The sequence below is a fragment of the Onychomys torridus genome, chromosome 10, assembly GCF_903995425.1.
Source record: "Onychomys torridus chromosome 10, mOncTor1.1, whole genome shotgun sequence".
In the NCBI taxonomy this organism is placed as follows: Eukaryota; Metazoa; Chordata; class Mammalia; order Rodentia; family Cricetidae; genus Onychomys; species Onychomys torridus.
In genome coordinates this window covers 89,475,226-89,487,801 of record NC_050452.1, presented here as the reverse complement: position 1 = coordinate 89,487,801, position 12,576 = coordinate 89,475,226, and the positions used below count along the sequence as shown (strand labels likewise).

General features: G+C 38.5%; 1 protein-coding gene across 1 annotated transcript in view; it reads right to left on the bottom strand.

Annotated features, from left to right (window-relative positions):
• Tmprss11e (transmembrane serine protease 11E) overlaps positions 1-12,576 on the bottom strand; it is a 43,423-nt gene that overhangs the window by 16,355 nt on the left and 14,492 nt on the right. The window contains exons 2-4 of the mRNA XM_036201136.1: positions 8,889-9,013; positions 3,564-3,685; positions 1,039-1,106 (exon numbers count right to left, since the gene is read on the bottom strand). Coding sequence (XP_036057029.1) covers positions 1,039-1,106; positions 3,564-3,685; positions 8,889-9,013 — 315 coding nt within the window. The remainder of the gene's footprint in view (positions 1-1,038; positions 1,107-3,563; positions 3,686-8,888; positions 9,014-12,576) is intronic.

Genomic DNA, 12,576 nt, shown 5'->3' with positions numbered 1-12,576 from the left:
GTAGTGCTTAGTTATTTTATAAGTGAAGGGGTCTGGGTGAAATAGGCTTCTGTGGCAACTTCGGGTTTCAGTGGTGTGATTAAATTCTTCTTGAGTTAGGGAATTCACCATGCAACCTTTTGCCAGGGGTGCAAGAACAGACAAATAGTTACAGAAATCAGGAAAACCATTCAGACTAGACATAAAAAATCAGATTCCAATAACATAAGATGCCATGTGAATGATGTATCCCTTAAAAGAATGGAAATTTAAGAAGTAGAGAGATATTCCAAAAGAATGTTATCTCAGGTATAGAATTTTTCAAGAGAAAGTCTTCAGAACAATGCCACAGAAGTGTCAGTTAAGTTACAGGCTGGGAATTAATTCAGAATGGTATCATTTGAATAATACTATAAATAGTTCTTACCCTGTTTCGAAAAAATGTAAATAATGTGTGTTAGAATACATTCTTTAAAATCCATAAGTAGCATTTTACTTAAAAATGTTGTGCCTGACAGGTAATTACACAGTTGTAATCCAAAGACTGAGGCAATAAGGTTGAGAGTTCAAGGCAGACCTGGACTACATAACAAGACCTTGTTCCCAACACAAAACAACAATAGTAGAAAACTACGTTCTGATCTTGCCTATTCAGCAATAATTGATAAGAGTTCTGAAATCCTCTTAAGTAAATGTTTGGAGCATAAAAATATAGAATAGAAGAAAATAGGCTAAATTAACTAGGGTAAGGGGTGGGTAATAGAAGACATGAAGACACACAGATCTCATTTGCAGGATACTGTTTGCTATTAAATTAATCCCCAATTGTGATGATTAGTTTACACAGGCATCTCACAAATGTTCATTTTCAAATTAGATACTAAATAAAGTACTCTTAGCCCATGGATTTCATACAGTAGATGAATAAATGTTTGTAAAACTGAATCACATAATATCACCAGTATTTTACAACTTGTCAGTGACCAAGTTAAAAATTACAGCATTAAAAAAAGTCTCTACATTAAGTTAAATCCAGCATAGCATTTTCGGTCTACATACCTGAACTTGATGATATGAGCCTTGATGAGTTGTCCCCTCAGTGGAGACTTATAAAATGCATTTTTCACCTGTTTAAAAACATTTCAGGGGTTGGGGATTTAGCTCAGTGGTAGAGTGCTTGCCTAGCAAGCACAAGGCCCTGGGTTCAGTCCTCAGCTCCAAATAAACAAAAACAAACAAACAAACAAAAACATTTAAAACACATCAACAAGAACAGTTTTCTGAAATCCTTCAAGTTAATCCAATGCTCCAGAGAAAATTAAAATACAAAACAAAGCAAGCAAGCAAACAAAACTCATTGAGAGCATTCACAATGGACTGAAGCTGACAAGTCCTCTGTGGCATCCTACCCAGTGTCAGGAGCTGAGCTCTGCATTCAGAATGATGGCCACATTGAGGCCAGTGAGGACCTAACATGCTCTGCTCAGAAGGCTATCAAAGACAGTGAGCATGCTGTTTCCTTAAAATAGTTCACCCTCTGCTTCCTGAGTTAAGAACTTTTAGTGCAGACAGACAAAGAAAATGAAGCATTTCTTTTAGTTTTCAGACTTCTATCACTGTGACAAAATGCCTGAGCATTTAAAGGACAAAAAAAATTGTTGAGACTCATGGTTTTGAAGAGGGAATGAAGTAATTCTCCTCAGTGATAGTGGGTTGTAGGAACGAATGTGTGTCAGGGTTGGATGAGACAGTGACTAAGTATGCTCACATATTGAGTGCCCAGATCAGACTGGAAATGCTCTGAGAAAATCCCATAAATTGGAGCTCTGAGCAACACAGCTACAAAGTTCCTCTAGTAAGATGACAGAAGTATCTTTGTGAAGCTGTTTCTGGCTATAAATGGTACAAATGAATTTCAACTTTAAAATTCAGGATTTGAGTAAGTAAAGAGTTCAGTGATTTCTTGTTTTCACACATTCTGAAATATTCTGGATGTGCTCGAGACACAGTGAGTGCAGACTGGTGATTTGCAGAAAGAGTTAACTTTTTGTTCTGTTCTTGTTCCAGAACTGATTTCCTTGGTTCCAGAACTGATGCTAAAGTGACTATAGTATGGTTATGTCCTTGTATTGCTGATTCACTTGGATGTTTTCACTTAAAGGGTTTATTTTTATCAAGTACTTCACAATTATTATTGATTTGGAAGGTACTAAAGATCTATATTATTTTAGATTGAAATCAATTTGGATCTTAGAAAATTTATTTTGGTAAATGGCCCAAAACACAAGGGATATAATAACATTTCAGCTTTCTGAGCTCAGTTCACCTTTCTTACTTTATGTGTGTATTAACATTAGGGAAGAGGTCCTTTGATGTATCACTCGCAAGTACACAAGTCACCAGGACCTTAGAGAGCTATGCAGTTTCCGTGAAAGGGTATTGGTGGGTTTAAGGTTCAGAAATGGTTGGAAGGCCTCCCAGGGCTTCATGCACTAAAATTTAATCCCCATTGTCATGTAGTTAGAGAGTGAAAAATCATAGTGCTTATAAAGGTGGGGCACTCAGGAGGTAAGTCAGATTAGATACGGTTATTAGGGCAGAGCTCATGATTGAATCCTGGTGAAGAGTGAGACAGCAGGGGAGACTCACTACTCAAGTGCTCTCTGTCTTTAGTGTGGTGATATGGTAAGGCTCCCATCTTCAGATATGGCCCTTTGAGCCAGCACTTTTCAAGCCATGAACCAAAATAACCTCCATGCATTAGGAACTAGACTACTGAAGTATTTCACTACAGCAACAAAAGCAGACCAATGCAGGTTATTTCCATTCTGTCCCTATTCAGAGTATTGAAACTAAAAGACATTTTTGCAAATTACATTAACTTAAAACCTGAATTAACATACAAGGAAATTTATCTGGAATGAAAGGTGATCTGTCACACACTGACATGTCACTGACTGACAGATCAGGGCAGAAGTTGCTCTTCAATTCTCTTTCTATCATGTCATACCATAAATCATCTCACTAGCCAAGAAACTTCCAAACTGTTGTCTAGGTAATACAGTGATGGAAATTCATCACTCAGGCCTTTGTTATTTTGATCTGTACTACTGGTTTTCTATTTTCTTAACTAGTGAATTCCTTCTGTAGGATGAATACTGATACCTTGTATGCACCAAATTGATGTGTTAGATAAGTCTACAAGCAAATCACAGTATTTATATATGGGTCTGAATGGTTTTAATCTCTACAGTCTTTTGCTTGGAGACTCCTCCCCAGAATGGATGTCTGTGTAAAAGAACCTTATTCTGGATAGGCCTCACAGCTCCAGAGTTTCTGCGCTGTGTTGATCAAAAGTAATACACTGTAGAAAAGGAGAGGGGAAGGGACATTCCCAATGGCTAGGTGCCACTCGGTTTGGCCTTACTGATGTAGTCTTCTAAGTCAGCTATTATGAGTTTTGTTTCAGACCCCTTATGTGTGATGTCCTATCAGTTTTCAAAGATATGCAGGGAATCAAATGATTGAATATTTCAGAAAGATATGCCCAGTGTCATAAACATGGAGGAAAAAACCCTACTTACCATAGTTTCAATTCTCTGGCTCATTTCTGTGAAATTTTTAGAAGCCTCTCTTCCAAATTCAGAATACAGCTTGTCACTTGTGAATGGCAATGTGCTGTAGTAATGGTAGGTCCTCCTTTGATCTACAAGGAAAGAGGCAAAACCCATCATAATCTTTATCAGATGTACCAAGCATCATTATTACCCCATTTGGTGATTACTTGAAACACTAAGACAAGAAGGAATGTTCCAACCCCTGGTCATCAGCTCCATCATCCTGCTTCAGGCTCCAGAGTGATCTCAGAATAAAGGGAAATACTCATCATACTATTATATAGAGTGTAAAGTTTGTGATAAATGCCTGGTGCTCTGGAGTGCTGTACAAATACCACATGGGAACTGTGGGTTAATTACTCATATGTTTTCCATTCTTTAGTTAGTCCAAAGCATATGCAGTCATGCCATCTGAATGAACACATTGGGCTGTATTTTGAAGCTCCTCAGGGTTGAATTACTTTATATTAAAGAAGTAGACCCCTCCCCATTCACTAAACTACTCATCAATTCTGGATGTAGTGTGAGAAAAAAAATTTTTTCTGGAAATGGAAATGAGGGTAGGAATTCCGAAAATTGAAATTTAGGGAGATTGAATTGCCACCTGGTGTAGCCTTCATAGACACTAAATAGGTTCACTGGACAGCTCTGTCACAGAACTTTTCTTCCACTGGGTTTAGGAGATGTCTTATCTGCTTCTTAGCCACTGTGTCCAGTCTCTGCTACCAATTCACACACCTGGTTTTTTTACCTGCTGCAGAGTTAATGTAGTGCAGTTTTCCTCTCCTGTACATGAATGAGTTGGAGACTTGCATCTACTTTCAGTGGATATTAATGCCTACCACATTTTTGTGAAAGATGTTGTACCAAGCTTTACAGATATAACAGTAACCTAAGACCATTGAAGATGGTTATTTCTAAGAAATGGACTATACCTCACCCAGACTAGGGCTTTTTCCTCTCCCCCCCCCTTCCTTCCCATTCTTCCCTTAAACCCCAGCAGAAAAGGGAGCTAACACTGAGAACTAGTGTCTCAGGCTATTCATATGCCTCATTCAAATTACAAGAACCCATTAGAAAGCAGTGTTATCTATATTTAGGGGTTTCCTGCGGCTGGCTTTGTTGTTTCATTTCATTTTGTTTTGTTTTGTTTACTCTTTGCTCTCTGGGAGTCCACCACCCAGCTCCCAAATAAAAACACAGAGACTTATTCTTACTTATGAATGCCTGGCCTTAGCTTGGCTGGTTTCTAGGCAGCTTTTCTTAACTTAAATGATTCCATCTACCTTTTGGCTCTGGGCTTTTACCATTCTCTATTCCATATCTCTTTCTTTCTTCTTACTCCATGGCTGGCTGTGTTGCTGGGTGACTGGCCCCTAGCATCCTGTTCTCCTTCTCCTTTTCTAGCTCCTCCCTCTCCTCTTTTCTTCTATTTATTCTCTCTGCCTGGCAGGCCCCCCCTATCCCTCTCCTACCCATTCAGCTCTTTATTAGACCAATCAGGTTTTTTAGACACACAGCTTTAACACACAGTTTTAACACAGCTTCGTAGAATTAAACAAATGTAACATAAAAGAATATAACAACACATCTTTGCATCATTAAAAAAAATTCCACTGCATAAATGTCATATATCTTCAACTAATATTCTACAACAGTTTCCAGTCTCAGAAATGTAAATAACTTGACAAAAATAATATAACACAACCAGAAAAATACATGACTGAATTTCAAGACAAGGCCTAGCTAAAGCACAGTCTCCTTTAACATGTAGCTTCTTAGAATGAAAAAGGCAAAACAAAACAAATAGCCACTCATTAAAACTATGGGATTGTATATACATGCTGGGTGGTGATGGTACACTCCTTTACTCCCAGCACTTGGGAGGCAGAGGCAGGCAGATATCTGTGAGTTCAAGTCCAGTCTGGTCTACAAAGCAAGTTCTAGGATAGCCAGGACTGTTACACACACTGTCTCAAAAAACAAACAAACAAACAAACAAACAAAAATACGTATGTGCTTGGTACACATGAGTGCAGCATAAGTGCCCTGGGAAGCATGCGGCAGTCAGAAGACAACTGGTGGAGCCAGTGCTTTCTTACACCTTTACATGGCTTCCAACGATCAAAATCAAATGGCCAGTCTTATATGGCTAGCACATTTGTGCTTGGGACCTTCTTGCAGGTCCCCCAAAATTATGAAGTTTTTATTATAAAATTAATTCAAACATCCTGGTAAACTTAAAGATATTACCTTGGCCATCTAGAGGATTTGGCAGGACAGAAGGAGAAATGGATGGTCACTCCAGCAGGCCTAAGCAGCAAATGACAATGTGTAATCTCCACTGAAGTGAGGGACAAGGGAGAGTGGGGGGTTTTGTTACTTCTTCTACACAAGTCTTGCCTTGAATGGCCAAGATGACATGAATGACAGGCAAGTCCCTGAAATATACATGCTTGAAAGAAAAGTTTTCAAGTTATCGAAATATTGACAAGCAGCATAACTATCTTTATAAACTGCTGCTGTTCTATTTTGCATTTTTATTTTATCTTATTGGGTAGGATGGTATGTTTATGGTGTGTGTGTGTGTATGCATGCATGTGTGTGTGTGTGTGCGTGCGTGTGTGTGTGTGTGTGTGTGTGTGTGTGTGTGTGTATGTGTCTGTATACATGCACACATACGTGGAAGCCAGGGGAGGTGGGATGACGTTCTCTCTCTCTCTCTCATCTTAATCTCCTGAGACAGGATCTCTCCCTGAACCTGAAGCTCTCTTTCTGCTTGCTGACTGATCAGCAAGCTCATAGGATCTGCCCATCTCCATACCCCAACCCTGAAGTTACAGACACGTGTGACCTGCTAGGAACTCAAATGCAGATACATGTGCTTGCACAGCAAACTCTCTTACCCACTAGAACATCTCTCCAGCTCTATTTTTCATTTGAAACATCTGTCTCGTGGTTAACTATAGCTATCTATATAGCTGCATTCTTTAGTTTGAAATATTGCTTCTGAAGCTGTAATGTATAAATAAATGGGCCACCTGGGAATTCTGGCAAAACAAAATAATTGTAAATGCAGATTTTTTAATTTCTAAATGTCCAAGTTGATGCTGATGTAGCCAGTACTCAAACAAATGTTAAATAGTAATGTTATCAACAAAGTGAGAGGCCCCTTTATTTGCTTAAGCATAACTTTTTTAAAATTACAGATTGGATCATTTGAATTTATCATTTGAAGAGGCAAACATGGTCACTATCAGCACTTTCATATGGATCACCCACAGGAACAATTTACATAATCAGTATTTCACTCTGCTCTATAGACTTAAACAGGCAGCTAAGCTTTAGTAGTATTTCTAACTTCTAGCATTATATGCTATCTCTTGCAATTTAATGAATATTGAATATGTTAAAAGTATGGATGAACATGAGTTTGATGATAATTTTCTAACAGGCTTGTAATTTTACAACTCACAGTGATGTTGTTCACTAACAGATCCACTTGACATCCACAGTCCCCCAAAAAATATAAATAGAGCCCCAAAGGCACAGGACAGGAGTTATACAAACAATTCTAAGCTGTTCTAGCTTTATAAAGTGAGGCTCAAAATGATGTTTTTCCAAATCTAGTCACATGTCTTTATCCTGTAACACATCTGTTTAGTTTGGCATGTGAGCTCCAGACTGCTCATTGTTTTAGCTACTTGGTTGTTAGTTTCCACCCCTAGATGGATGGTATATCACCCATCACACATACAAAATAGCAACATACAAGAATCATTGTTTATTCAGGTGTGTTGTGTGGGCATTGGAAGTCGTGTGTTACAATTTCTGATGTGATTATCCAAACAGTATGATACAGGAAGCAGTTACTGGAAAACATGACCTGATTTTCAGTGTACACTGTGAGTAAGACCTATAATCTCATAAAACTTGGTTTTGAAGTGGCAAAAGAAATGTAGGAAGAAGTGATTTTCTCTCACAGAAGAGATCAAGCCTCTAACATTACCAGGGGTTTCTTATGAAACCAGATAATCCTAAAAATATTCCATTTATTTTTATCACTTAGTATTAAATAAACATTTATAATGCTCCTAATTATGCCAGAAATATTCAAATTATTAGAAATATAAAAATGAATAAACCATAGCCTTACACATGCACACAGGAATAACAATGCTTACAACATAGTAAGGTTCAGTATATTTATAACATATTGGTATTGTAATGTTATTTTAGCAACTCTTTTATATTAAAAATATTCCAGAGAAATTTCTATTATCAATATATATCCCAATTTTTAAGATGAATAAATGCTACCTCAAAAAAAAATCTGTTTTAAGCATTCTTTTTCCTTAAACCACCCAAAAGACATGTATCCACCTTGGTCTAGAAATCAAGACTGTACTTTGTAGACAGTCACAGAAGATAACCAGATTACAGATTCCTCTTTCTCTGTATACTAAAGCAACTGCATCAGGTTCCCAATTAAATTAGAATCAAGTGATTAGCTTCTATGGTTTCAAAGTCTTCAATATCAAAACATAATCTAGTCACTCAGGGAGATAGTAAACTAAGAGGTCATAGTCGAGTCAACTAATTAAAACCCAAGGCATAGTACAGGGAAACTTCAGAAGGGTTGTTACATCCTGGAAGAATAGCTCTGTAGTCCCCTGGGTACCTCCTTAATAACAGCAGCTAGCAGTTCATCTGGCGGCGAGAGACCTCATAACCACAAAGTGAACCTCCTCATAATTAACCTCACCATATCTTGTCCTCTGTCATCACTAACATTCCAAGGTGAGATTTTAAATAACATGGGCACTTATTTAATATTCCACCATTGTGAACACCTTTTCAAATTACTTAGTAGAAAATAGAGCTTAACCTTCCATGATATTTCATTATCTAATTCATTCATTGGAATGTTAAGATTTTGATGAACTACATTTTTTAAAAATAAGGTTATTGTCCTATGATCTCAGCTAACTCAAGACATTGTATTCTAGGTAACCTGTGGTCTTCCCCTATTTAAGATCCCTTTATCACTTATCAGCTATTCTGAAAAGTAGCATTCTATTCCTAGTAGGAAGCACTGTTCCCTTAAAGATAGAAGAATGGATCCTCCTTGGTTTGTGGAGATTAAAATGAAAAACAAAGCAGTCAAAGTGTTCTTAGCTACACAAATAAATCAAAGGGATGAAGAAATAACCCCAAGGCAAGTCAAAACAGGAAATTCCATGAGGAAACAGCTGGAGCAAATCACGTGGCACCATAGCATCTCATACTTACTGTATCTAACATAGTGAACCGTGAGTCCAATACACACGGCGAGGACAATCAGGGATAAAAAAGAGATGAGGCCAATAACCCAGGGCTCTACACAAGTTCTCTTCCTGGCCCTCACCACCGGTGACCTGAGGAAAGAAGTAAACAAATGGATTATGTGGCAGTACATTCATCACCTACACTTTGGGCAAGTTAGGAACAAAGAACATTCAGATGGCAGTGTGCTGCCTTGGTTTCCAGCTGCTGAGACGAGTCCTGGTTCTGACTACCTGAACTTGGGCAAGTAATTTGACTCTTTTGTGCCTTAGTTTCTTTATTTATAAAACAAAGATGATAGCAATGGTCCCCATATCGTTGGATTATTTGGAGGGACAAAACACAAATTTATATGTAAAATACTGACAATAGTGCCTGACTTGTACACAGGGTTCTGTATCAGTTAGTTATCATATGTCCAACAAGCACTGTAAAAGCTACAGAGTAGGGTGCTGTAGAGCTAGCTATACATTTAACGTTTGTTTCTAGACAGTAGAATTTTAAATGGCTTATAAAAAAGTAAAGCTTAACCTGCATAACACGCTGCAGATCTAATTCTACTTGCCTTTTAATTTTATGATTAAATTCCAAACATAACCTTGAGGGTGCATGGAAAAGATTATGGAAGGCCTCCTAAAAACCCTAGTGTTTGAGCTAATATTTACCAGTAAGCTTCAATGATGTCTTGGGAGCCCTTTTGGTATGACATCATCTTTCCCTCAAAACACAGTCCAAACACCTGATGGTAGAGCAGGCTTTTGTTTGGTTAATTAAATTGCCAACCATTCAGATTATATATTCTAGTTGGTAAGCAAATTCAAATATTAAAATAATAATAATAATAATAATAATAATCATAATAATATCACTGCTTAGTAAGGCTTTGGGCTATAATGCTTCTATTTTTTTATTAGCTATTTCTCATGTCTATAAATGGGCTTCTTTCTTTCTAGAATGCTACTTGTCCAATACACAGAAGATGGAGAGAATTTAATGTCCTGGTGGAGGAATTCTGAGTATTAAATCACATGAAAGAGAATTATACTTGCAGCATTTTCATTACCAACTCTGACTCAGGTCTAAACCATTCAAACGCTGTTTCTCCACCTATCAATAAGGCACAGGATGCCCCTCCTGTCCAGAACACCCCAGTGACTGCAGGAAACTTTCTGCAAAATACAAAGTCTTTGCAATAAATACTTTCTACTTATGGAAAATAAAAAGAACTCGTTTGTTTTCTATATAGGACCATCAGGAAATATTATGGCATTGATTTTTTTCTCCTTTTTTATTTATTTATTATATTTGTGTTTTGATTTTACACATCAGCCATGGGTTCCCCCTGTCCTCCCCCACCTTCTCCCCACCCCCTCTCCTCCATTCCCATCAACTTCAGGGCCAAGACTCCCCTGGGGATTCATTTAAACCTGGTGGATTCACTGCAGGCAGGTACAGTCCCCTCCTTCTAGTCTGAGCAAAGTGTCTCTGTGTAAGCCCAAGGTTCCAAACAGCCAGCTCATGCACTAAGGACAGGTCTGGGTCCCACAGCCTGGGTGCCTCCCAAACAGTTCAAGCTATTCAACTGTCTCACTTATCCAGAGGGCCTGATCCAGTCGGGGGCTCCACAGCCTTTGGTTCATAATTCATGTGTTTCCATTCGTTTGGCTATTTGTCCGTGTGCCTCTCCAATCTTGGTCTCAACAATTCATGCTCTTACAGTCCCTCCTCTTTATTGACAATTGGACTACTGGAGCTCCACCTGGGGCCTGGCTGAGGATCTCTGCATCCACTTCCATCACTTATTGGATGAGAGTTCCAGCACGACAGTTAGGGTGTTTGGCCATCTGATCACCAGACTAGGTCAGATCAGGCTTTCTCTCGAACATTACTATCAGTCTACAGAGGATGTATCATTGTGGATTTCAGGGGACCTCTCTAGCACTTTGCTTCTTCCTGTTCTCATGTGGTCTTCATTTATCATGGTCTGTTATTCCTTGTTCTCCCTTTCTGTTCTTGATCCAGCTGGGATCTCCTGCTCCCCTAAGCTCTCTTTCCCTTGAATCTTGCCCTTCATTACTCCCACTGTTGTCCAGGTTATTTGTGTAGATCATATCCATTTCTCTGTCATTGGGCAATCCCTGTGTCTTTCCTAAGGTCCTGTTTTCTAGGTAGCCTCCCTGGAGTTGTGTAGCAGTCTAGTCATCTTTGTTTTACATCTAGTATCCTACTATGAGTGAGTATATACCATGTTTGTCTTTCTGAGTCTGGGTTACCTCACTCAGGATGATTTTTTTCTAGATCCATTGGTTTGCCTGCAAACTTCATGATATCATTGTTTTTCTCTGCTGAGTAGTACTCCATTATGTATATGTACCATATTTTCTTTATCCATTCTTCAATTGAAGGGCATCGAGGTTGTTTCCAGGTTCTGGCTATTACAAACAATGCTGATATGAACATAGCTGAGCAAATGCCCTTGTGGTGTGATTGAACATTCCTTGGGTATATGCCCAAGAGTGCTATGGCTGGGTCTTGGGGGAGATGGATTCCCGATTTTCTAAGGAAGCGCCATATTGATTTCCAAAGTGGCTGTACAAACTTGCATTCCCACCAGCAGTAGAGGAGAGTTCCCCTTACTCCACATCCTCTCCAGCATAAGCTGTCTTCTGTGTTTTTGATCTTAGCCACTCTGACAGGTGTAAGGTGGTATCTCAGAGTCATTTCTATTTGTATTTCCCAGATAATTAGGGATGTTGAGCAATTCCTTAAATGTCTCTCAGCCATTTGAGCTTCCTCTGTTGAGAATTCTCTGTTTAGTTCTATAGCCCATTTCTTAATTGGACTGTTGGGCATTTTGATGTCTAATTTCTTGAGTTCTTTATATATTCTGGTTATCAGCCCTCTGTCAGATGTGGGGTTGGTGAAGACCTTTTCCCATTCTGTAGGATGTTGCTTTGTCTTGTTGACTGTGTCCTTTGCTCTACAAAAGCTTCTCAGTTTCAACAGGTCCCATTGATTGATTGTTTCTCTCAGTGTCTGTGCTACTGATGTTATATTTAGAAAGTGATCTCCTGTGCCAATGAGGTCAAGATTACTTCCTAATTTCTCTTCTATCAGGTTCAAAGTAACTGGATTTATGTTGAGGTCTTTGATCCACTTGGACTTAAGTTTTGTGCATGGTGACAGATACAGATCTATTTGCAGCCTTCTACACATTGATATCCAGTTATGCCAGCACCATTTGTTGAAGATGCTTTCTTTTTTCCTTTGTACATTTTTGGCTTTTTTGTCAAAAATTATATGTTCATAGGTGTGCGGGTTAATGTCAGGGTCTTCAATCCGATTCCATTGGTCCACATGTTGTTTTTATGCCAATACCAAACTGTTTTTATTATGGTAGCTTGAGGTCAGGGATTGTGATGCCTCCAGAAGTTGTTTTATTGCACAGGATTCTTTTGGCTATCCTGGGTTTTTTGTTTTTCCATATGAGGTTGAGTATTATTCTTTCCAGGTCTGTGAAGACTTGTGTTGGTAATTTGAAGGGGATTGTGTTGAATCTGTAGATTGCTTTTGGTAAGATTGCCATTTTTACTATGTTAATCCTGCCTGTCCATGAGCATGGGAGATCTTTCCATTTTCTGACATTTTCTTCAAT